The sequence below is a fragment of the Sapajus apella genome, unplaced genomic scaffold (assembly GCF_009761245.1).
Source record: "Sapajus apella isolate SASKATOON/1434 unplaced genomic scaffold, GSC_monkey_1.0 scaffold12, whole genome shotgun sequence".
Lineage (NCBI taxonomy): Eukaryota > Metazoa > Chordata > Mammalia > Primates > Cebidae > Sapajus > Sapajus apella.
Window position 1 is genome coordinate 15,913,885 of NW_022436952.1, and position 26,526 is coordinate 15,940,410.

The following is a 26,526-nucleotide window of genomic DNA, read 5'->3' on the forward strand; positions in this document are numbered from 1 at the left end:
CAATGCAGCCTCAACCTCTCAGGCTCAAGTGATCCTCCCACCTCAGCCTCCTGAGTACCTGAGACTATAGGCACATGCCACCATGCCAGGCTTATTTTTAATTTTGATGTTTTTGTACAGATAGGATCTGATTATGTTGCCCGTGCTGGTCTTAAACTCCTGGGCTCAAGCAATCCTCCTGCCTTGGCCTCCCAAAGTGTTAGAATTACAAGTGTTTGCCGCCATGCCTGGCCTTCTGCTCCTCTTCTGAGGCACAGATTGCTTAAGTCCATCCAGCATTGGCAGGCCGTGGTTTCTGATAGAGCCATAGGCAGGGCTGGGCATACAAGCTGTGGCCACAGGCCAGGAGGTGCAGGTGCCAGCTCAGTGCTGTGCACCCACCAGGGCCTTGCTCAGGGGCACTGGTTCCTCCCTGGAGGTCTAGGAATTGCACGTGTTATTTGAATATCCCTGGAGCCACAGCTGCCAGCAGACACCCATGTCCCCTCCTTTGCCCTGATGATCCTTACTCTTGAGAAGAAAGTTCTAGATCCAGCTTTCCCTGGAAATGGCTTGATTATTTTGGCCTATGTCTCTCTCCCATCCTCCCACCTTCCCCAGCCTGGCCAACCCTGCCCACCCCTTCCCTGAAGGCTCAGCTTGGCTTTCCCTCCCCCAGAAAGCCTCTGGGCATCCTCGCAGGTTCCTGCCTTTGGGAGGTATAGTTCCCACTGTCCACGTGACAGAGCGGGTGCAGAATTTCGCATGGGCCAGGCCAGGCTGCCTGCTCTTTTGTTCCTCCTGTGTTCTGTGCAGGGAGCATTGTAGGGCTGTGACCCCAGGGCTGGCACTTCTGAGGGCAGGGACTGTCCCAGTTCAGCTCTGTCCCATACTCCTTCCTCCCGGGCACCATCTGGCCCAAGATCTGGCCCAGGAAGCATCAGCCAATACCTTTGTTCTGCATCTGACTGTCAGGGCACTCCTCACTGTGAAATGTCTTCCCCGTCAGACAGGGCTCCTGAGCACAGGGGTGGCATCTCCCTTCACCTGAGGACTCTGCCCCTGGGCTGGGGCTGCTTGGGGTCCCTGATATAGAGCTGAACACGTGTGGGAGCTGCCTGTCCATCTGTCTCCCTGTCTGTCTCTATGTCTGCTATTCCAATGTCCCTGGGTGGGAAGGATGGCCAGGAGGAGCTGATAACCTGAGCAGAATCTTTGGCTGCACCCATGCTAGGGAGGCCCAGGCCCATGACAAGGTCTAGGAGACCACACTGGACCTGAGGTGGTGGGTAGGGGGGGCCAGGAGAGGGAGTGGGGATGACTTCCAGCAGCCCCTCCCACTGAAGGGCCCAGCTCAGAGCTGTGCTAGCATTGCTGGGGTGAAAGGTCATTTTTTTCTCTTTAAATTGCTAGGAGAAGATTTGAGACATTCCCCTGTTTTTAAATCCTGACTTAAGATTTTAAATAAATTTGGGGCTGGGTACAGTGGCTAACTCCTATAATCCTAGCCCTTTGGGAGACTGAGGTGGGTGGATTGCTTGAGCTCAGGAGTTCGAGACTAGCCTGGCGAACATGGCAAGACCCCGTCTCAGTTAAAAAATGAAAAATAAAAATATAAGTAAATGTGGTAGTGAAGGTGGATGAAAGGAGGGCCTTCGGGAGGAGCTGGGCTGGGCCTCTGAGGACACAGGTAGACCTCTGAGGCCATGGGGAGGGCCCCTGGCAGCTGCCTGGAGGCCCCTCAGGTGGGCTTACCTTGCCTCCATCCTTGGTCCTGTAGCTGACAAGGCCACCATTTCCAAGTGCCAGGCAGTGGGCTGAATCTTGGGGCTGATCTCATTTAAGTCTCCTAGCAGTGGGGTAAGAATTATGATGCTCATTTTACAGATAAGACAAGTGAGGCTCAGAGAAGTTAGCTTGCTTCAGGTCCTAGATTAGCAAATCTAACACTGCATCCAGGTTTGTGTTGTTCCAAAGCCCCTGCTCTAACCTCTGCTAAATTTTCACCCATGGCTGGAGCTGATTTCCTTGTGTGTGAGGAAGAGAGGGAGAGAACTATGGAGTGTGCACGCATGATTCGTAGGGACAGTATTAGGAAGGGGGGTGGCAGGTTGGTAGGCTCACACTCTCCGGGGAATGTAGACATGCACAATAGCCATGCAGACACAGGGACAGATGCCCATGTAACACTAGACACCTCTACACAGGAATGCAGACATCCATTTGGAGTACCAGGATACCCAGACACTGATTTGTAGACCTGATGGGCAGATGGTTCTAGAAGTGGGACAGCTGGGGGGCACAGCTGTCCCACTTCTAGAACCATCTGCCCATCAGGTCTACAAATCCTGATAGGACCCCCTATCAGGTCCATGAAGAGCGAGGGGCAAACCTCTGGCCCCTTACCCAGCTGGCCAGCAGCAGGTGGAAGGGTTGCTATTGCCAAGAGAGCAGGCAATGGAGAGGAGAGGAGACTGAGGTCCCCTGCCCTGAGCTCTTCTACAGAGCAAATGCCTTCCTGAAACATCCCTGAGCCTCCGTTTCCTTAACTGTAAGGTGGAGATTCATTATATCTGCTTTGCTGGGCTTGGTTAGGATGACTTTAGATAATGTCTGAAAAGCAGCTAGCAGACTGTCTGGCATGCTGTACTCGCTAAGCAAATTATTTTCATTCACTTACTTGTTTCTCAAACACTTGCTGGCCCTCTTCTGTGTGGGACCTTGTGCTGGACCCAGAAAATGCAGACAAGTGCAGGGCAAGAACCCGCCTCAAGGACGCTGCTTCTGAGCCTTTCCCTCACTGTTCCAGGGTCCTCATGCCCACCTGCTCTGACTCTCAGGAACCTATGTGGCCTCTAGCACATCTGACTGGTGGTCCCCTCCTCCAGGAGACTTTCTGGCCCTCTTTGGCATCTGTATTCCCCTCCTCTTGAAGTTTGCAGGTGATAGAGTCTGGGCTGTGGGAGGAGCCTTAAAACTCACTTGTTCCAAGCTTCCATCCATGACAGGTCATATCTTACCTGGTCTGGGTCCATTTCCTCTCTCACCTCCTCTATTCCTGTCACCCTTCAATCATTGGCTTCAGCCACATGGATTTCCTTCTGCCCCTTGGACATACCAAGCTCATGTGGGAATTTACCCTTGCAGTTCCTTTGTCCGGGAAGGCCGTTATCCATGGATTCTGCCCTGTCCATCCCACACATGGATGAGCATGAGCACACATGCAGGCACACACATACCCACACATGCTTACCATGTCTGGCTTTTCTTATTATTCAGGCCTCTGTTCACCTGACACCTTTCCACAAAGGTCTTTTCCTTGAGCCCCTCCTGAGACACTGCCCACTGCTTTTTCCCTTCTTGGAAATATGACCTTTGTTGTTTGCTAAACAATCTGCATAGTGGAGGAAGAGATGCAGGGAGCAGTTCCCATATCCCATCTTAACAGCCGTTTTTACCGGTTCTTTTTCTACAAGTGTGTATAACTGAGGTTCCATACACACCCTTTCCAAAAGTTGGGCTGGGAAACCCCTGCTAGAAGGGAGGGAAGACCTTGTTTCCAGTATACATTTAAAAACCAAGGCAGGGGCCAGGAACGGTGGCTCATGCCTGTAATCCCAACACTTTGGGAGGCTGAGGTGGGCAGATCACCTGAAGTCAGGAGTTCGAGTCCAGCCTGGCTAATAAGGCGAAACCCCATCTCTACTAAAAATACAAAAATTAGCTAGGTGTGGTGGGGGCGGGGTGCCTGTAATCCCACTCTGGAGGCTGAGGCAGGAGAATTGCTTGAACACGGGAGAAGGAGATTGCAGTGAACTGAGATTGTGCCATTGCACTCCAGCCTGGGCAACAAGAGCGAAACTCTGTCTCAAAAACAAAATAAAACAAAACAAAAAAACCAAGGCAGATGTGTGTTTTGAAACCAAGTAGAATGATAGTAAACAAGATAAAATATGCATTTGAAAAGAAATTTACATATATATTTTGACCACAAAAGAGAGTCACAATAATAAAAGGGAGACATCGTGTTAGTTCAGCATTGGTAACTACAGTGGGTGACAAAGTTCTTTTGATGTCTGAGGCTGAGTTTCCCCACCATTTTCTCCTCGTGGATGTGCAGATCTGCAGGTTCAAGCCTGTCTATTCTTTAGGCTGTAATTACCATATGAGAGACACTGGAGGAAGGAGGACATGGTGTAGGAAGGGAGAGGTTTTAGGCTGAAATTATCTTGTTGTTTATTTGACCCAGGCCGGCTTTTCCTTCCCTGCCTGCAGAATGTAAGCTTTCCTGTCCTTTTATTCCCCATAGTGTTCCCAGTACCCAGTATAGTGTCTGTGGAATGAGAGGCCCCCTTTGATGCCTACCAGCCCCTTCCTTTTCTGCTCATCTGTAGCTGAGAGAACTTGCTCCCTCAAATGGAGCTGAGGGGCCTCCCTGTAGCCTTTCCCTCTGCCCCAGACCTCCCCCTAAGACCCCTGTACATGTCATCAGAGAGAATGCCTCTGCCTTTGTTCTTAGATGGATCTAAACTGTGCATACATAAGGTCACCATATAGAGGAGCCTCTTACTGGGCTCTTGCTATTCAAACTCAGGAGCCAAATGGATCCAGATAAATCCTCAGCTGACTCCGTTGCTACTTTTTTCTTTTCTTTTCTTTTCTTTTTTTTTTTTTTTTGGGGACGGAGTTTCGCTCTTGTTATCCAGGCTGGAGTGCAATGGCGCAATCTCGGCTCACTGCAACCTCCGCCTCCTGGGTTCAGGCAATTCTCCTGCCTCAGCCTCCTGAGTAGCTGGGATTACAGGCACGTGCCACCATGCCCAGCTAATTTTTTGTATTTTTAGTAGAGACGGGGTTTCACCATGTTGACCAGGATGGTCTCGATCTCTTGACCTCGTGATCCACCCGCCTCGGCCTCCCAAAGTGCTGGGATTACAGGCTTGAGCCACCGCGCCTGGCCTCATTTTTTTTTTTTTTTTTTGAGACAGAGTCTTACTTTGTTGCCTGGGCTGGAGAGCAGTGGTGATCTTGGCTCACTGCAACCTTCGCCTCCCAGGTTCAAGTGATTCTCCTGCCTCAGCCTCCAGAGTAGCTAGGATTATAGGCGTCTGCCACCATGCCAAGCTAATTTTTTGTATTTTTAGTAGAGATGGGGCTTCACCATGTTGGCTAGGCTGGTCTTGAACTCCTGAACTTGTGAATCGCCCACGTCGGCCTCCCAAAGTGCTGGGATTACAGGCATGAGCCACCGCGTCTGGCCTCTGCTGCTACTTAAACTCTTGCTGCTTACCATCTAAAACTCCGGAGCTGAACAGATGGGGATAATTGGCCTTTCCTGACTATCCAGATTCTTACTTCTTAGACATGGAATAGATTTGAATAACAGGGAATATTTGTATATTAATATAGCACATTCACATAGTATGTGCAAATATAGTAGGCATGATAGATTTCATACCTTTGGTATCTGTTGATTGAGAAAACATGCAGTTAATATAATTCAGGAATAATTTTATGTGATTGTAGTTTTTGAATCACATAAATTTTTACATATGATTTATGCCTAAGTATTCTGTGTGTGCTATTGTTGACAGTATTATCATTTTCAAATTTCAGTTCATTTATTGTATCTAGGAATGCAATTGACTTTTTTTTTTTTTTTTTTTTGAGATGGGGTTTCACTTTTGTTGCCCAGGATGGAGTGCAGTGGCGCGATCTCAGCTTACCACAGCCTCTGCTTCCTGGGTTCAAGCAATTCTCCTGCCTCAGTCTCCTGAGTAGCTGGGATAACAGGCATGCACCACCACACCCGGCTAATTTTGTATTTTTAGTAGAGACAGGGTTTCTCCATGTTCGCCAGGCTGGTCTCAAACCCCCGACCTCAGGTGATCCTGCCTGCCTCAGCCTCCCAAAGTGCTGGGATTACAGGCATGAGCCACTGCGCCCAGCTCACAATTGACTTTTGCATACCGATCTTGTATCCTACAATCTTGCTATACTCAGCTGTTAGTTCCGGTAGTTTTTTTTAACATAGATTTTGTAGAGTTTTGGTTTTCTGTGTAGACAATCATGCCATCTGGGAATAAAGACTATTTTATATCTTCCTTTCCAACCTGTATCCCTTTCATTTCTTTTTTCTGGTCTTATTGCAATAGCTAGAATACATTTGGAAAATAGTCCCGTACCCGTGTTAGGAACACAGTTACGGTGCATCTGGACTCTCAGACCCCCTTGCCTGAGGGACCAAGGGTGGGACATCGGCCCACAGTATTCAAGGCAGGGGATCAGAACCTTAGGGAATCAGCTTTGTACCTCGAGGTGACTACTGAGTTGGTGCTCACTGTAACCTCTGTCCTTTTGATGTCTCGGAATGTGTTTTACACTGGGCTTCAAGCCATGGAGCACAAGCTGGGTGTGTGTTTGGGAATTTGTGGTGGGACTGGAGGAATGACAGGCAGGAGGGCTGTGTCCCTGGATGGTGTGGGCTGGCCCTCTCCCTTCAGTGGCAGTTTATGCTCTGGGATCTGGACTAAGGGCAGGGAACAGTGCCAGCATCCTGCAGGGTACGGGGTGTGGCGAACTGGGACTGCAGCAGGTATGTCCAAGGACTGCACCATCAGGCTCACCTGGCAGTATCTGGGGAGGATGTCCACCTCCTGCTTGTCTGTTGACAGCTACTGCATGCCAGGCGGGCTCCTCAAATATCAGTCAGAGTAGAAGAGTTTCCAAGAACAGTCTCTGCCAGGATTCTCACTGTACAGATGGAAAACCTGAGACGGGGCGTTGCTGATACCAGAATGCAGGTCTCTGTGGGGACAGGGCGTGTATGCCTGGTAGCCGGGGCCGGCGAAGTGTGAGCAGAAGTGTGTCATTTCTGGGCAGAAGCATTTGAGACGGGGTGAGGTTTTCTGAGCCCTTCTCCCCTGCTTGGCCAGACCTTGATGTCTCCTTTTGGGCTGGTGACATCATAAGGTGGTGGCGCCTTTGAATGACCACAATAAGCAGAGCTCCCCTCCAACCTGTGTGTGAGTGAGAAATAAACCACTGCTGTTTAAACGTCTGAGCTCATTTGTTCATACAGCAGATCTCCCCCTCTGCTGACTGAGACGTGGCTTGGCAAAGTCATCTTGGCAAAGGCTCATAATTACCACTGGCCTCAGTTTTAGGATGTGCAAAATGGGCATACTCATTCCTGCTCTGCTGAGTTTACGCAGAGAGGTTTTTGAGCTTCAGTGAAGGCACAGGAGAGGGAGGGCTCTATGGAGTCTGAGGCCTTGGAGGGAGAAGGCGCAGATGTGCAGGATGCTAACTGGTTTTTAGTCCAGGGGGGTCTTGGGTCACCTCCCTCATACTGGGACACCATCTCGGGCTTGGTTAACGGATATGTTCCCTTTAACAGGTGGCCCTCCCCCGGGCGGCGGTGCCCCCTGGCACCTTCGAAATGTCCTCAGTGACTCTGTGGAGAGCTCAGATGATGAATTCTTTGATGCCAGAGGTGAGTGAACCCCAACCTCACATCACTGGCTGGGTGACCTTCCTAGAAGGATCCTGATTTGGGGTTCACATCCCCCCCTACTCAGATGTGGTGTCTGCAGCTCCACATTTCCATACTTACCCATCCTGTGAGCATGCCGAGAGCGGGGGTTCAGCATTCACCTGTTAGCTATTTGATATATTTGCTGAGTCCCTAACATGTGCTGGGAGCTCTGCTAGGTTCCAGGGATCCTGCAGCAACCAGTCGGCATGGTTGCTGCTCTTCTCAAACTTACAGCCTCGCGGGAGAGGCAGACATCCAAGAACGGCACAGACAAATACAATTATGAATGGGGAGTGACGCCGCCAAGTAAAAGTGCTGGCTATTGGCTGGGTGCGGTGACTCACGCCTGTAATCCCAGCACTTTGGGAGGCCAAGGCAGGCGGATCACAAGGTCAAGAGATCAAGACCATCCTGGCCAACATGGTGAAACCCTTATCTACTAGAAATACAAAAATTAGCTGGACATGGTGGTGTGTGCCTGTAGTCCCAGCTGAGGCAGGAGAATTGCTTGAAACCAGAAGGCAGAGGTTACAGTAATCTCGCCACGGCACTCCAGCCTGGGTGCGAGACTCCATCTCAAAATAAATAAATAAATAAAAGTGCTGGCTGTTATAAGAGAGAAGTCAGAGGGGCACTGAATTTAATGTGATGAGGAGGTAGTTGACACCCTCTCTACAGAGCTAAGTAGACATCAGCAAGGTGAAAAGAGGAAGAAAGAGCCTTTTGGACAAAGGACACAACAGGTGTGATGGTCCTGAAGTAGGAGAGACTGGAGCATTCCAGGAACTGGAGGGAGGCCGAGTGGAAAGGAGGTGGTGGGCAGTGGGGAGGGGGTGAGAGGAGATGCTCCATGCACCTGTGATCCTGTGTGACTTAAGATCAGTCTCGGCCGGGTGTGGTGGCTCACGCCTGTTATCCTAACACTTTGGGAGGCCGAGGTGGGCGGATCACTTGAAGTCAGGAGTTCGAAATCAGCTTGGCCAACATGTTGAAACCCTATCTCTACTAAAAATATAAAAGATTACTTTGTATTTTGGTGTGGTGTGGTGGCAGGCACCTGTAATCCATTCTACTGGAGAAGCTGAGGCAGGCGAATCACTTGAACCCAGGAAGTGGAGGTTGCAGTGAGTCGAGAACGTGCTACTGCACTCCATCCTGGGTGACAGAGCAAGACTCTGTCTCAGGAAGAAAAAAAAAAAAAAAAAAAGAAGGTCAGCTAACATGGTGAACCCTGTCTCTACTAAAAATACAAAAATTAGCTGGGCATGGTGGCAGGCACCTGTAATCCCAGCTACTCGGGAGGCTGAGTCAGGAGAATTGCTTGAACCTGGGAGGCGGAAGCTGCAGTGAGCTGAGATTGCACCACAGCACTCTAACCTGGGTGACAGTAAGACTCCGTTCTCAAAAAAAAAAAAAAAAAATCAGCCTCATAGATGCAGATCCAGAGTGTTGGCAAGACTGTTGCCGGTGTTCAACTGAGAGACAGCGGGTGGGGAAATGTCCTCTGCATCTCATCACGGCCAACCCAACGAGACATAGCAAGGGGCACTGTTGATGCTGGGATGGAGAAAGGAGCATCCAGTGGAGTGGGCATTTCAGGCAGAGATCTGCCTGAGCGAAAGCTCAGAGGCGTGAGCACCCACTCAGGTGTATGGGCATGGGAAGGTGGAGTTGGTCTGGAATTGAGCAGAGAAAACCCTCCCCAGCCATGCTCAGCTGAGCTGCATGGGAATCGGGGAGAAGCACCAGTGTCCTGCTCCACAGTCCAGAACAGTCCCCGGCTCTTGCTTGGCCTGCGTGGCTCCACTCTGGGAAGTCATCGTATTTAGGGAATTGACTGACTCCTGAGACCAGGCCAGCTTTGAAATGCCTGGCAAACAAGGTCTTGGAATAGAAACAGACTACGTGCTGGGAAGACATCTATACCTGGAGCAGGGCACTTGGGATGTGGTCTCAGCCATGCCGTCGACTTGTTCAGTGACCTTGGCAGGTCTTTCACCTTCTCTGGGCCTCAGTTTCCTTATCAGCTCTGCACCTCCAACAATGGAGAAGACTCAGGTTGGGTGGTTTTCAGTTAAGTGTGACTGGGAGGCGGGGAGCTGTCCTGACTCAAGCTTCCCCCTTCTTGGCTCTGGGTGGGGAACCTCTTGCCTGATGCCAGCCCTAAACCAGCCCATTCGGGGCCTGTCTCCCATGGGCGTCTGATTAGAGTGGCTGCCGGGGCTGAATTTCTCCATAGCAACTAACCCGCAGTGAGACAACAACGGCTTCAATATTTTGATGCTTGGAAGACTTTCATTTAAAACATGCTTGCGGTTCATCAGGGCTCCGCATTCCCAGCTGACGACAGAGGCGTCTGTGGGTGGTGCGAGGGTCAGCTCTATCCCTTGGGGCCCCGCTCACCTGCCATCCCTGAGAGCAGCTGCAGTGCTTCCCACAGCTGACAGCATCTCCCCAGACCCTTCAGCTGTCCCCATCCTTTCCTCTTCATCTCATAACTTGTTCTGTCGTGAAATTGGCCCCACTTCTCACTCCTCCGGTGTTGGTGGCCCTGCCTTCTCTGTCTCATCATCTCTCCTTCTTCTTTTTTTTGTTTGAGATGGAGTCTCACTCTGTTGCCCAGACGGGAGTGCAGTGGCGCAAACTTGGCTCACTGCAACCTCCACCTCCTGGGTTCAAGCAATTCTCCTGCCCCAGCCTCCTGAGTAGCTGGGATTACAGGCATGAGCCACCACGCCCAGCTAATTTTTTTTTTTTTTTTTTTTTTTTTTTAGTAGAGATGGAGTTTCACTATGTTGGCCAAGCTGGTCTCAAACTCCTGACCTCAAGTGATCTGCCCACCTTGGCCTCCCAAAGTGCTGAGATCACAGGCATGTGCCACCATGTGTGGATAATTTTTTTTTTATCGTATTTTTAGTAGAGGTGAAATTTTACCATGTTGGCCAGGCTGGTCTCAAACTCCTGACCTCAAGTGATCTGCCTACCTTGGCCTCCCAAAGTGCTGGGATTACAGGTGTGAGCCACTGTGCCCGGCTACCTCCTTTTCTTCTCCCCACCCTTTCATATCCCAGACTCTCCCCTGTTTTCCCCATCTTCTGCCTCTCCACACACCCTACAGGACCTCATATCTCTGCCGCCTCCCTCCCATCTGCCCTCTTTCAGAGCATCTGTATTCCTAAACCACAGGATCTGCCCTACAGGCTGCTGGGACCCTCTTTAGTTCTGATTTGCTAACTTCCAACCTCCTTTCCATTCCTCCCTGGACCAAGGCCTTTGTGTGTTTCCTTGGCTCAAGCCAGTGAGAGGTGAAGCCATTTCTTTCTCTTTCTCCCAAGAGTCTGGTCCAGCACAGCCCAGCCAGATGCTCTGTGTCTGGGTCCAGCCCTGGGCTTCTGAACATCCCTTGAAGGGCTGCTTCCCTGCTCTCTGCTCTCCAGCCCAGGCTGAACCCTGACCTTAACTTTGGGTGTGGTCTCTGTTCTCTGCTTGAGCAGGGTCTTGCATCCTGTGGCTTCAACAGTTCCAGCTATAGTTGTGGTGGGGCCGGCACCATTAAATCCAGCCCCACACAGACATCCTGCACTGGAGCCTTCAAAGCTCCTTGGGTTTCCCCCATGAACCTCTCAGATGACTCCTTGGCTGCCACAGATGTCCAGTCCAGTGATTCCTCCACATGCAGAGGTCTTCACAGATGACCTTCTCCGTGTCTCTCTGCAGAGACCAACTGGGCACTGGCAGCCAGCTCCTGTGCTTCAGGCTGTCCTGGGTGCAGCCTTCTGTCCCTGAGAGCTCCCTCATCTGCTCCCTCCTCTGCCTATAACCCCTGACATGGTTCCCCACCCCTGCTCACCTCAACTAATACAAAAACGACCAGAGGAATGAGAAACCAAGCAGCATCTAAACTGGAAGAAACTGCATTGCTGGAATCAGCACTGACCAGGCCTGGGAACACTGTATCTCCTTCCTCCACAGTGCACTAATGGGAAAACTGAGGCCACAGCACAGAAGGGACCTCCCCAACTCACATATCAAGGTGGGAGTGGAGGGGCTGGAACCCAGTAGTTTAGTGTCCAGGTCAGTCCTTTCCCTTTGACTTGTTACTGACATTGGGACCATCCTCCCTCCTTTGCAGCCATCAGCCCCAACCCATTGGCTCAGCACTGGGGTTCACCTGGTGAGGTGAGAGGCTCTCAGAGCTCACGGTCTGGGAGCAGAGGGAAGTCCCAGGTTCTGGGGTCTCTGGTTGTGTATGGAAGGCATGGGAGGGATTAGGGGACAGTCAGGCAGGAGTATGGAGCTCTCTGGATCCATAACAACTTGCTAGGGTGCCAGCTTCTCTGGCTAAGGTGGCAGGCCTGGGGGCTCAGGGGTGATTAGATACTGCAAGATGGGCTATGGGGTCCAGGCTCCCAGATTCAAAAGAAGTACCATTCCTTCTCCTGTCGAGACAGGGTATCTGGGGGGCCATGGCCCAGCAGTGCTGAGGTTAGAAGATGCAGAGTAAGGGAAAACCCAGAGTGGCCAGAAGGGGCCATGGCCTCCAACCCAGAACAAGCCAGAGCTGGGAGGCCCCTGTAGGTTTTTGAACCTGACACCTCCAACTCACTTTACAAAATGAGAAATGGAGGCCAGGGAACCTTGTTCAGGGCTATAGAAAGAGGCAGAGCAGGAGCTAGAATTCAGCCTCATTCGTTTACTCTTTCAACAGTATTGGTTGTTCATCTGTCCATCAAGTGTCAGGCACTCTTCTAGGTGTGAGGGATATAGGAGCAAGGGAATCCTACCCCAGCCCATGGAGCTTATAGCCTAGTGGTGGTGGTAGGTGACAAATAGGAAGACAATATACAAGCAAATAAGTTTTATTAAGAATTACCATAAATAAAATAACACAAAGGAATAAATGCTGCACCAAAGAAGATACATACCTGGCAAGTAAGCATGCGAAAAACGCTCTGGCCGGGTCGGCATGGTGGCTGACACCTGTAATCCCAGCACTTTGAGAGGCTGAGGCTGGTGGATCACGAGGTCAAGAGATTGGGACTATCCTGGCCAACATGGTGAAACCCTGTCTCTACTAAAAATACAAAAAGTAGCCAGGCTTGGTGGTGGGTGCTGTAATCCCAGCTACTCGGGAGGCTGAGGCAGAACAATAGCTGGGAGGCAGAGGTTGCAGTGAGCAAAGATCGTGCTGCTGCACTCCAGCCTAGTGACAGAGCAAGACTCAGTCTCAAAAAAAAAAAAAAAAAAAAGATGCTCCACGTCATTTATCATCAGGGAATGACATCATTGTTGTAAATCAAAACTGCAATGAGATACCACTACCTACTTGTTAGAATGGCTGATTAAAATAATTTACCAGGATGTGGAGGCATTGGGACTTTCAAACTCGGCTGGCGGGAATGTATGATGGTACAATCATTTTGGAAAATCTACTGCAGCTGCTTGAGAAACTCATCATACTTAACTACCATATGACCCAACCCTTCTGCTCCTTGGCATTTCTCCAAGAAAGAGAAAGCATTTATCCACCTGAGGACTTGTTCATGAATGTTCCCAGCAGCTTGATGGATTACAGCACCACCATTGAAAACAACCCAAATGGGCATCAGTGAGTGAGCAAACAAATCATGGTACAGTTAAGAAGGAACGGACTGATGATATATGCAACAATATGGATAAATCTCAAAATAGTCATGCCACGTGAAAGAAGTCAGACTGAAGCAGAGTACATCCTGTATGATTCCATTTATACACAAGTCTAGAAAGTGAAAACGAATCTGTAGTGCCAGGAGCAGATCAGCGGTCACCTGGGGATGGGGAGTTGGGGGAGGAGGGATCATCAGGGGCAGGAGAAAACTTCTAGAGGGGATGGGTCCTTGTTCACTAGCTTGGTTGGGGTGATGGTTTACAGGTGTGTATATATGTCAAAACTTACCCAACCGCGTGCTTTAAAGGGGTGTAGTTGATGGAATGTCAATTGTACCGCAGTAATGCTGTTTAAAAAATGGAGACTCTCCCCACCATATAACATAAAGGATGTGATAGAGTGACTGGGTGGCTGCAGGAGGGGCCCAGGGGTGTGGCCCTGAGCTGAGAGCTGAGTCATGAGAAACGAGCCACCTGTGGGTCTGGGGGGTAGAGTGTTCTGGACAGTGGGAACAGCCAGCACAAAGGATTTATGGGAGGAATTAGCTTGATGAACTTTTTTTTTTTTTTTTTGAGATGGAGTTTCACTCTGGTCACCAGGCTGGAGTGCAGTGGCCCAATCGCAGCTGACTGCAATCTCCACCTCCTGGGTTCAAACGATTCTTCTGCCTCAGCCTCCTGAGTAGCTGGGATTACAGGTGCACATCACCAGGCCCGGCTAATTTTTTTTGTATTTTTAGTAGATATGGGGTTTCACCATGCTGGCCAGGCTGGTCTTGAACTCCTGACCTCAGGTGATCTGCCTGCCTCAGCTCCCAGAGTGCTGGGATTACAGGCGTGAGCCACTGCACTCAAGCTTGGCATCTTTGGGTGGCCAGAGTGAGCCAGGGAGGCAATGGCTCAGTGTTGTGGGTTCACAGCCCCAGCAAGGAGAGAGAGGGTGGACTAGACCCAGCAGTCCATATTGTGGAAGGCAGTGGGTATCCTCTGGACATGCTTTCCTGGCCAGGCTCAGGGTTGGCCTTGGGTACCCCTGTCCCAGTCCCAGAGAAGGCCAGAGATGCAGAACTCAGAATCTCAAGTGCAGGATGGATCCTCAAAATGGAACCATGCCTGGACCTTGAGTGAGCTCCTTATTGCAGAGGATGAAGATGGCTGGGTGACAGGTAGTCTGGCTGGAAAGCCACGGGTAAGAAGAGAATAGTGGACCAAGGAGGATTCATTGACCTGTTGGAATAGCCCAGATTTCCTAGGGTTCCTGGCTATGAAATGCTAAGTTCTAGAGAGAAAATGAGACTGTCTTTTGAAGTCTTCATCCCTGAAAGGATGCAAGGTTGGGATTAGAGCAGTCACTGTGGCATTGGGATTTGGGATTCGGTTGTATATGTCAAGCCTAGGTCACTTTATCTTCTGTTTTTATGGCAAAATGTGTGTCTTCATTTAGAAAATATCAGATGCATCCTTAACTTTAACCTTCTACTTAGATGGAAAGAACACTCCAATTAGAGCCACCAAACATCTAGGTACAAACGAAGGTATTTTCATGAAATTAACTGCTGGAGATAGTGTTATTGGAAGTGCCTTTAATTGGCAGGATCTGGATTCTTGGCCCAGCTCTTCCCCTGAGGTTCTGCATGGCTGTGGGCTGGTGGCACAGCTCTGCACCTGTAAAATGAGGATGCTAGGCTTCACCTCACAGGCTCTGCCAATGAGGCTCCCAATGGCCTTGCAAGGCTCTGTTGGCTATGAGGGCCACGTCCATTCCCTCACTTGAATGGGAAATACGTCTTTTCTTTTGGTTTCCCTACCCCCTCCAGCATCTAAATAGCCTTCTCCTCATGAATATGCATAAGCGGGCCAGGCCCTGACAGTTGCAGTGACAAAAATGCCATCAGGGCCAGGAATGGGGTGGGTATGGTGGTGGTAATGGTGGTGTTAGAGCTAGGGTTTATTGTCAGGGCTCATCTGGCACTAGGTATCTGGATCAGAGCAAAGCACAAGACTGTCTTCCTCGGCAGGGCTAAGGGAACCATCTGAGTTAGAAGCTGAAGGAGTCCACCCTTCTGCATTTGCGCCCCTGTCTTCTGTGTCTTTGGTTTCTTGCCCTCTCAGTGCCTACCCTGGCCGGTCCTCCCCTCCGCTACTCCCCAAGGTGAGAGACTGGGGTCTGAGGAACTGGGCTCTGTGTTACAGAATCTGCTTGTGCCTCTAACTCCTGGTTTCCCATAGCAACTGGGAGAGGAAGGCAGTGCAGGGCTAAATCATCCCATTTTGCAGACAAAGGCTTAAAGTCAGGGCCAGGTCTCACAGAGAATGAGGGGCACATGCCAAGCTTTCTCATTTTGATCTGAGCTTTCCCTGTGATCACTCAGCCTCCTGGGAGCTTCCAACCCCAAGGGTGAGGAAAGGGGGAATAAGTAGAAAATTATATGTGTCCCCTGGGCCTTAGAGGACCAGATTTTCATGCTGGTTGTGTCACTGACTGGCTGCTGTCTGATCGCAGGCAAGTCTTGGGTCACTGAGCCTCAGGTTCCTCATCTGTAGAATGGTAGGGCTAGAATTGTTTGTCTACTGGAGGGAGTGGAAGGATGTCACTGTGGGAAACTGTGTGATTATTCCTGGGCCAAGGAGCCATCACAGAAGCAAACCACAGGTGTGCCACGGTCCCCACTGTCCCTCTCCCTTTTTCCCCATTGAGGGAGGGGAAGTGGAAAAGGGGATGCCACGGAACCAGCCCCAGCACATCTGGGGATGGGCTGTGTGGGGACTGCCCCTTGCAAGGAAGAGAGTTCTGGTATTGACTGTAGGTGGGCCACGGAGGGGGCGTGTGATAGGCAGTGCAAGGTGAAGGTGAGCAATCTTGTGGCCCAGAGCCCCAGGCAATGCATATCTAGATTCTTGGAAAAATCCATGTTGTGGGCCTGGTGATGGGTGGTACTGGATGGGCCACCTGGAGAATGTGACCAAGCCCTCAGCTCCATGAGCTGGAGGTGAAGCCTTCCTGGCATGGGACAAGGAGACTCTTTACTCTGGAGTCCTGTCAAGCCAGTAGAAGCAGAGACCCCAGGGTAGGAAGAAAGGCTTTCCTTATGGCATTGGAGGTTGTGCCTACAGGAGTGTAACCAGGCTTTGATCAGTGTCAGAGTCAATGTGTGGTCAAGACCAGGGCTGTGGGTGAGGTTCAGCTTGGAACTTCATCAGAGCCGGGTCAGGTCTCAACAGGGTGAAGTACATGCTAAACCTATGTCCACAGCAGAGGTCACCAGGATGAGAATTAGCATGCAGGAGACAGTCACCAGAAGGTGAAAAGCAAAATCAATAACCAGGACATTTTTACAAATGAGTGTGATATGGCCTCCACAGTTCCTGTTGGAGGCATGTCCTACAATGTGGGAAGCAGGGCAGAGACTTCAAGCCAAGCCTGCAGCTCCCCTCTTTGCCTGAATGGCTCCAAAAGGAGATATTGCTGCTGCTGCGTCCGTGTGTGTGTGTGTGTGTGTGTGTGTGTGTGTGTGTGTGTGTGTGTTCTTGTTGTTTCTCAGGGGACAGGCCCATTGTTGCCAGAGTGAAGATGTAAAGGCTGAGTGTGGGAGAGAAAGCATGTTGGGGATTTGGCGGGTGGTGCACAGAGCAGCGGAGAGACAGGGATGGGTGGAGGGGCAAGGGAGTGTGAGAACGCCAGAGAAGGTACAAGAAAGCAGAGTGAAAGGGAGCAGGAGGGAGAGAGGGCCACACACATGCACGTATGCACACAAGCACGGACATACATGCACACACACACATGCACACATGTGTGCATGTACAAACACATGCCCACACATGCCTGTACATATGCGCACACACATACATGCATGCACACATCCACACATGCATGCACACACTTGCACGTATGACACTCACACATGCATGTACACACATGCACATGCTCATGCATATGCACACACATGTACACACATGCACATTCTCATGCATATGCACACACACATGTACACACATGCATGTGCACACATGCATACATGCACGCATGCCACATATGCACACAATGCACACACATGCAGGTACACACATGCACACACTCACATGTACATGTACACCCATGCACACACACATGCATCTACACACAGGCACACACAAGCATGTATGCACACACTCACACATGCATGTGGATACACGCACACACACATTGCAAGGGAGAATGGGGAGGGGAGGGAGAACACCCTTAGGTAGCAGAGGGCTGGAGAGATCCTGAGGACAGGATGCAGGGAGACAAAAGAGAAATTCGTAGAGAATGAGAGACCAAGAAAGAGACATACCCAGTTAGATAAAGTGAGACCCGGAGAAGGGATAGAGAGAAAGACCCTGGGGTGAGAAGAGAGCAAGGCAGTGCATATGTGTTCCACCCAGAAAGGGGGATGGATATGGCAGGCAGCACCGGAGAGCCTGGGAGAGGCCAAGAGAATTACAAGGACCAAGAGAGACACAGACCCATAGAAGGGGATCCAGAGAGCTCTAATCTGAGTGGGACAGGGCCAGATATAAAGCATGAGAGAAGCATGGTGAGACTCTGGGAGAGAAAGATATATTTGATCAGAAACAGACAAAAGACCAAGAGCCAAAGATGGAGCAGGGTTATACTGATGATTAGGAAAAGAGATGAAAGAGTCCTGGGCTGTGCAGGAATAGGCATGCTCAGGCCTCCAGAGCCCTGGGAGACCCCACTGAGACAGGACTTATGGTGCTGTAGAAAAAATGGGAGCTAGGATGCACTGAGCACCTGCTGCATACCTGGCTCTCTCAGCATATGTCAGAGGCATTTCTCATGTTTTTCAGTAAACTGGATTCCAGCAGGAGGGAGGTTGTGTCTCGCCCTGCACACAGTAGGTGTTCGGAAATCTATTCACTGTAGAGTGAATGCTAGAATAAACAAATGGATAACTCTGTGCTTGAGTAAGTGAACCAGGAGACAAAGAACTCAAGGTGGTAATCAGGCTGATCCTGATGACCTTACTCTGGAGCTGGGCTAGAATGTCATAAGGGCAGACACTAGCAGGATTGGAACCAAGAGTGAGTGTAGGGCATAGCACCAATGCTCCTGCTGCTGATGGTGGTGATGGTGATACCGTGATGTGATAGCATCTCAGTCTGTGCTTTTACTGTGTGAGGGGAACTCTTATAAACACCTTACCTGCATCCTCTCATTTAATCCTCACAGCAATCCAATCACACAGACACTACGATGATATCATTTTTTAGATGAGGAAACTGCAATTGTATTGCTTGCAGATGGCGGGTCCAAGATTGAAAGCCATCCATCAAACCCCAGAACTGAGCTCTTAACCTCTATAATTCGGCTGCCCCAAGGATAATACCACCTTATATTTGTTTATAGCACCTCAACTTCTGTAGTGTTTTCAGATGCACTGTATTATTTGTCCCCACAGCAGGTTGCTATAAAGAGCTATAGTTATTGTTGTTTAAAAGATAATAAAGCAGACACAGTGGTGGAGGGTGTGCAGAAGCACAAATCTCGCATGCAGCAGAGAATCTGCACTAGAACCTGGTCAGGGCTCTGCCCGGTATGCAATGCTGCCTACAGGTATAAACCAGTTCCCAGATGGAACACGCCAGGCTCAGGAAATTGTCTGAATATGTGTGGTGCCTGGATGGAGTGTGGGCAGCCAATACAGGATGTCCAGGGCAGGCTATCAGGGTGGCAGGATTTCAGGACTCTTGAAATAGTATATCTGGTTTTGGATCCTGGCTCTAGCCAGTGACCTTGGGCAAGAATTACTCAGCTACTCTGTGCCTGTTTACTTGCCTATAAAATGGAGAGAATAATAATTGTACCTTTTTTGTATTGTTATAAGAATCGAGTTAATATTTGTAAAGCACTTATAATAATCTCAGTGTGTATCATGCATTAGATAAATGTTGTTAATTAAATCAAATAGATAAATAAAATGAGCCAGGAGGAGCTGTCCTAGCCAGAACTGGGGTCTGCTCCATTGAGCACAGTGAATCAGAACTCTGGACAGCTCCCAAAGCGTCAGATCCGCCATATTGATTCCTTCTGCTAGGTAAAGTTCTTTGGCAGTAAAATGGATCTCAGCCCTTTATTCTTATTCTCATAAGCTTAGAGATTGTCCTTAACACCCTTTGATGTCTGTTCTGTGAGGGAGAGCACAAAGTTCTTCACCAGAAAGACACATCTGTTTTCGGGCAAACCGTGGGGAGGAGAGCACGCATGCCTATGGGTTTGTCTGAAGAAATGTCCTTTTGTAGGATGAGGGATGGTACCAGATGTGTGTATCAGATGTATGGTACCCAAGGCTTGTGTTCGGTGTGGTTGTGGAATAATAGCTCCACTGATTTCTCCCAGAGGAATCACTATGCTCAGACAAGGAATGAACAAGGATAGAGACAGGGTTAGGGGGAGGAGTGGGAGAGAATGGAGGCATTAAGAGGGTCATAAGGTTCAAATAGGGGCTAAGGCTTCCATACAGCTCAAAGCTTGCTTAGATCCAGAAGGTGGCTTCTCCTCCAGTTATTCCAGAGCTGTTTCTGCAGCACACAAATCCTCATCCACTCAACTCCTGATGGCAAGTTACTTATAATGTGAAGAAATCACCATGATGGCTGTCATCTATGAGCACCTCCTCTGTACCAAGACCTTTACATCAATCATCTCATTTAATCCTCACAACAACTCTGTGGCTAGATCCATTTTACTGATGGGAAAATTGAGGGTCAGAGGAGTCATTAACTTAAAGAAAAGCTGCTTGCAAATGACAAGGTTTTGCCCTTTTTTCCCACACATACTGACTTTCAAGAGGTACTGCTCTCAGTGCTAGGAATGGTACTTGCTATGGAGTTTCAGCCTTTTTGTTACTTTCTTTTGCTGTAGCATGTGGAGGCCCAGGAGGGCCCCTTCTTGCAATGACAAATCTCTGACAGTCTTGTAACCATCTAGCTACAGACACCTTCAAGAATTGAGGTCTACCTCACTCAAGGAAGAAACAGGACAGTAGAAAATGTCCCTCAGACAGAAGTTCCTGATAGGGATGCCTATCCCTAGCCACACCTGCTCATGCTTACCTCTGCTTCTTCCCACAGAGGAGATGGCTGAAGGGAAGAATGCCATCCTCATTGGGATGAGCCAGTGGAACTCCAATGACCTCGTGGAACAGATGGAGACCATGGGGAAACTGGAGGAGCATCAAGGTGAGATTCTACTTCTCTCATGACCAGGGTGTGCACATAGGTGTATTGTAGGGTGGGCTGTAGGGCTGGTGGTTGAGGCTGGGACTTGGGTCTTCTGTGAAGAGTCCATCTGCCTGGGTATCTTCCTCATAGCATCCCTGAATTCCGCCACCTACAGGAACTCTGATGGCGACTTCTGTGGGGTTTTCTATGGCAGAACAACTCCAGGGTACTTCAACAGAGCTTCCTTTGTCCATAGAATGACCACCCCAGTGGCATGGGTCATTCATGACAGGTGCCTGGGTCCAAGCTGCTTGGACTGCTAGGTCTTTGGTATTGGAATCTGCTGAATAAGGAGAGTGGCAGCTGAAGGAGACTTTGAGCAGGGACAGGAGCTGAGGTCTAAGGGAAGAGAGGACAGCAGTGAGAATCAGAATTTCCTTTGGCTGAGTTGCTGAAGAAGGAGTATATGGCTGGGGATTAATCCAGGAGGCTTTCTATGGAGAAGAGTTTTGACCAGGAGTTTGATCAGCCTACAAAGCAGGCTGATTCTCTTCTGCATCCATCTTTCCAACTGTTTGGCTATTGTTCATCACTAACAGGTTTGTTGAGCACCTACTTTGTATAAGTGCTTGGCTGGAGTGACCAAAGGTGATTCATCTGAGGCCTCTGTCTTGTGATGTGTGACACAGTCTAAGTCAAGACATATGGGATCAGGCTTAAGCTGAGGGCTGTTAGCTCAGAGGGGAGAGGCATAACTTTCAGGAGGCAGGAGAGGGGATCCTGGAAGGGCTCCTGACAATGAATCAACAGGACAGGGCTTTAAAAGGCAAATGGACAATGTGGCTGAAGAGGTCATAAAATCTGAGCTAACATATGGGGAAACTGAGCCTCCGAGATCCTCAGCTGAGGACTGTGTTTGATTAATGTTGCAATGGAGTGAGAAGCAGAGCCAGGGCTAGAACCCCATCCAGGATGCAGGGTGCTAACCTCTGTATCTGTTTCCCTCAGGTTGGTTTCTTCCATCCCTCCCTGCACACCCCACATACCACACCTCCTGCTTTATTTCTTCCTCATCTCTCCTTCCTCTCTTGCTCCCATCATTTGTAGTCATGCTCTGGGCCAGAGTTGCCAAGTGGGCAAGGCCATGCTCTCAGGAGGTATTGGTGAGATAGTCCTGGCCCAGCCCATGAGAACAGCCATCTTGGCAGCTGTCTTGGTGGTGACCACCTTGCCCTATTCCTGTTTCTTTTCTCATGCCCATCCCTGCCTCCTGGGTTCGGAGCTCCCCTCATGCCAGAGCACCCATCCTGAGAAATACACAGGCCTGATGTGGTCATTCCATCTAACCAACGAAGAACTCAGGCTCAGAGAAGCCATGTCTTGCCCAAGGTCCTCCAAGCTGGTGGCAACATCAGGCTCAGATCCCTGGTCTTCTGATTTTCAGTCTAGGGGTACACCTCTCATACTGGACTAAGGCTTGGCACAGTTCTGTGCCCTAACAAAGTCAGGCTCGAGGAACCATGAGTCTTAAAGGAAAGGCACCCTGTACCACTGTCCCATCCATAAAAAGTATATGGGGGGGCTCTGAATCTGTCCCCCAAGACCAGTCCAGAGACAGCTTCCCAGTGTTCATAGCCATGTATCTGCCAGTGCATCCTTTGCTGCTCTTTCCTTCATGAGAACCCCAGAGGGGGCCTAGAAGGGCTCTTGGATCCTAGGTCCTGCCCCACGACAGTGCTTGTAGCCTGGAAAAGACAAATCTGGATTGGTACCACCGTTTGGCCATCCCCTTCCCATTCCCCACCCCCACTTGTCTGCTAAAGAATGTATGACTCAGACCCAGTGTGAGCTAAGGGCAGTCAGTCCTGTGAGCCAGAGGCAGAGTAAGCGGGGAGGGCACGGGAGGGCAGGGGACAAGGAAGCACAGGGGAAGGTCCAAGAGAGAGGCAGAAGCTGCAGTATTGGAGTCAGAGAGGCCTGAGTTGGAACTTCAGCCATGCCATTCCGTAGCTCTGTGGTCAGGAAAAGTCCCATCACCTCTCTGGGCTTCCGTTTCTTCATCTGCAGATTGGGGGACTAGTGAAAAAGCTGGGAGGATTAAATGAGATGATATTTGCAAATGCACTCCATAGCAGGTCATTCTTATAATGATGGATGGGGAGAAGCATGACCGGTCTGGCACAAATATTTCCTGGTGCTTATGCACGATTGAATTAATGGCAGTGCTTTCCTGAGTCCGAGGGTTGGTGCTGTTTCCTCCCAGTACAGAACGGAGAGCAGGAAGAAGAGAGGAAAGAGGGCAAGAGGAAGGCGAAACCAGTGGGATTTCCAGCTCCTTCTGAGTCCCATTCTCGTGTGGATTCATGATGTGAATTCTCATAACAGGACAGAACACACACATTCAGCTCAGTAATCATTCATGGAGCCATTATAGGGGCTCGACCCTGTGCTCAGTGTGGGGGAAACAAAGACAAGCAGGATGGCCTTGTCACTCTTTAGAAGCTTGCAGCAGAGTGGAAGCGACAGATCAGAGCCAGGGGTTACTATGCAGTAAGACAGTTTGGGTGAAGGCTCTGAGAGGCTCTTGGGGAAAGGAAGATCCATGAACTCTTCCTGGAAAGGGATGCAATCAAAATTCGTGGCATAGACAGAGCGTATCCTTCTGTCTTCTTCAAGTTTCCTGCCCTTAGACACAGGGCTTATTCCAGGGGCCTCCTGTCATGCTTGGCACTGTGGCCAGTCACACTGCCTCCATGCATGCTCCACCCACCAGTGACCACTCCCTAGTCTGTCTCCAGCCAAGATCTTTCTTCTGGGCTCCATACTCATATTTTTGGTAGCCTCCTGTTAACCCTTACCTGGATGTCCTAAAGACTCCTTATGTTCCACAAATTCCAAATGGAGCTGACCTTTTTCCTTTTAAGCCTCAATTCTGTTTTGTGTTTCACCTTTTCTCTCCCTAACCATTTACGTCATATGTTTCATTGGCGCTTTCAGGCTGCTCTCATTCCTCCAGTTCTCAGGGGTGCTAATTCTGCTCTGTGTGTGTGTGTGTGCGCGCGTGCGTGCGTGTGTGCACAACTGTACTTCATGGGTTTTGTTTCTCATTTGTTATTGTGAACTCATCTTGGTCACACATACCTCTCTCCTTTTTTGGGGGAGTGTTGTATGCCCTAGGTTGGGAAAATATCCTCATAGAGACCAGCCTTGTGTTCTTTTTTGCCGGGCCTGAGTGTTTCACTGATCTTGAATATTTTATAGGCTAAATTTATAGTTTAGAGTTTCCATTCTCCATGGGTGGTGTAAATTTAGACCCTACACGCAGAAGTGGCACAGGCTTAGGGTTTTAATTACTCATGTGTGAATTTTCTCTCTCACTGCCTGTGAATGGTTTCTTTGCTGCTTCCGCAAAGAAGGTTCTTTTTTTAAGTTCCTATAAGGATGGAATAGCCCATCAAGGATCTCTGCTATGAAGTGGGTGCCACATAGGCTCCTTGCCGTCCGCAGGCTGAGGTCAGGTTGGTGGAGTTCACAATGTGCCTGACCCTGGAGCTTCTCCCTTTATTCATCCGACGCACGAGATTCTCAGATCTCCTCTATCTCAGCTTCTGCTTTCGTCTCTAGGTTCCTTTCTTTGTTCCTGGCACTGTGTATTATACATTTTTTATTTTAAGCTTGGTTATATATTTATCTTTTTTGGCAATATATTGCCCAGTACATATATATATACACACATATATATATGTATGTATATACACATACGTATGTATATATTTTTAATGGAAAGGGATCCTTTAGCACCACCTGAACACCCAGAAGTGTGTTGTTATTACCATTGTTTTACAATTGTTCAAATATTATTATTTATTACACTATTATTTTGCAATTATTTGCCTGCTATTTTTATTTAACATTTCTTATTGTGGTTAAAATATGCATAACATAAGATTTACCATTTTAATAATTTTTATTTTTTTGAGACAGAGCTTCACTTTGTCATCCTGGCTGGAGTGCAGTGGTGTGATCTCGGCTCACTGCAACCTCCACCTCCTGGGTTCAAGCGATTCTCCGGCCTCAGCCTCCTGAGGAGCTGGGATTACAGGCACATGCTATCACGCCCGGCTAATTTTTGTATTTTTAGTAGAGACAGGGTTTCACCATGTTGGCCAGTCTAGCCTCAAACTCCTGACCTCAAGTGATCCACCCACCTCGGCCTCCCAAAGTTCTGGGATTACAGGCGTGAGCCACCACTCCTGACCCATTTCAACAATTTTTAAGTATACAGGTCAGTGGCATTAAGTCCATTCACACTGCTGTGCAACCATCACCACTATCCAGCTCCAGAACTTGGTCATCCTCCCCAACGGAAACTCTGTACCCATCAAAGAGCAACTCCCCAGCTGGGCACAGTGGCTCGTCCTTGTAATTCCAGCACTTTGGAAGGCCGAGGCAGGTGGATCACCTGAGGTCACGAGTTTGAGACCAGTCTGGCAAACATGGCGAAACCCCGTCTCAATTAAAAAAAAAAAAAAGAAAACCAATTCCCTGTTCTACTTTTCCCAGCTCTTGATAACCACCATTCTACTTTCTGTCTCCATGAATTTGACTTCTCTAGGTAACCTACGTAAGTGGGATCATACAGTATTTGTCCTTTATTTATTTTTAAAAATTATACTTTAAGCTCTGGGGTACATGTGCAGCTCGTGCAGGATTGTTACATAGGTATACACATGCCATGCTGGTTTGCTGCATCCATTCCCCCGTCATCTACATTACATATTTCTCCTAATGGCATCTCTCCCCAATCCCTCCACCTCCTGCTATCCCTCCCGTAGCTCTCACACCCCCCAACAGGCCCAGGTCTGTGATGTTCCCCTCCCTGTGTCCCCCTGTTCTCATTGCTCAACACCCACCTATGAGTAAGGACATGTGGTGCTTGGCTTTCTGTTCTTGTGTCAGTTTGCTGAGAACGATGGTTTCCAGCTTCATCCATGCCCCTGCAAACGATGTGAACTCATCCTTTTTTATGGCTGCATAGTATTTGGTGGTATATATGTGTCACATTTTCTTTATCCAGTGTATCATTGATGTGCATTTGGGTTGGTTACAAGTCTTTGCTATTGTAAACAGTGCCACAACTAACATACGTGTGCATGTGTCTTTATAACAGAACGATTTATAATCTTTAGGGTGTATACCCAGTAATGGGATTGCTGGAACAAATGATATTTCTATTTCTAGATCCTTGAAGAATCACGACACTGTCTTCCACAATGGTTGAACTAATTTACACTCCCACTGACAATGTAAAAGCATTCCTAGTCTGGCCTATTTCACTTAGCATAATGTTTTCGAGGTTCATTCCTGTTGCAGCATGGATCAGTACTTTGCTCCATTTTGAGGCTGGGTAGCTTTCCGTTGTATGGATACACCACATTTTGTCTATCCCTTCATCTGATGATGGATGTTTGGGTTGCTTCCACTTTTTAGTTACCATGAATAATGTGGCTACAAACATGATAAATATCCACCTTATTTCTTAAATCTGTTGTCATTGGAAGAAATAAAACACAACAAATAAAACCAAAGTCTCCTTTAATTATTCCTTCAACTACAGCCCTCCTTGAAGAGTTGATTAATGTAGAGGGTATCTCTAGAGGTAGACGGTATTAGACATGAGTGCTGCAACTTACCTCCTCCCTCACATTTAACAGAAGATCTTGGAGAGCTTTTCATATGAGTATATATAGATTCACTTTGTTCTCTTTGCCTATACTGTAGTATCCTCTACCATAGTTGTATCATAATTTATTTAACCATTCTGTAGTGACAGACATTGGAATCTTTCATTATTATAAGAATGCTTTATGGGTTTAAAGTACAAACATTGAAAATTGCAATAGATACTGTCAAATGGTTTTCCAAAAAAACAGTGCAAATTTATATTTGCACACCAACCATGGATTAGGTTAGCCATTTTACGACAATGTGTTACCAGATTTGATGTTATCAAACTTCAACATTTTATCTAATGGCTGGGTGAAAATGTTTTATTGTTTTGCTTTGTCTTTACCCAATTTCTGGTGAATCTGATTATCTTTTCATAAATGTGTTGACCAATCCTATTTTCTTTTTTTCTGATTTTTTTTTTTTTTTTTTTT

At 48.7% G+C, this 26,526-nt stretch overlaps 1 protein-coding gene across 2 annotated transcripts in view; it reads left to right on the forward strand.

Moving 5' to 3' along the window:
• The window catches only part of PITPNM3 (PITPNM family member 3), a 108,591-nt gene that overhangs the window by 11,585 nt on the left and 70,480 nt on the right, over positions 1-26,526 (forward strand). The window contains exons 1-3 of one of the 2 annotated variants that reach the window (XM_032280146.1): positions 7,385-7,474; positions 17,993-18,039; positions 20,276-20,383. In XM_032280146.1, the coding sequence (XP_032136037.1) occupies positions 20,281-20,383 (103 nt within the window). In that variant the 5' untranslated portion in view covers positions 7,385-7,474; positions 17,993-18,039; positions 20,276-20,280. Of the gene's footprint in view, positions 1-7,378; positions 7,475-17,992; positions 18,040-20,275; positions 20,384-26,526 lie in introns of those variants that run through there. The other variant, XM_032280145.1, reaches the window with a different exon arrangement.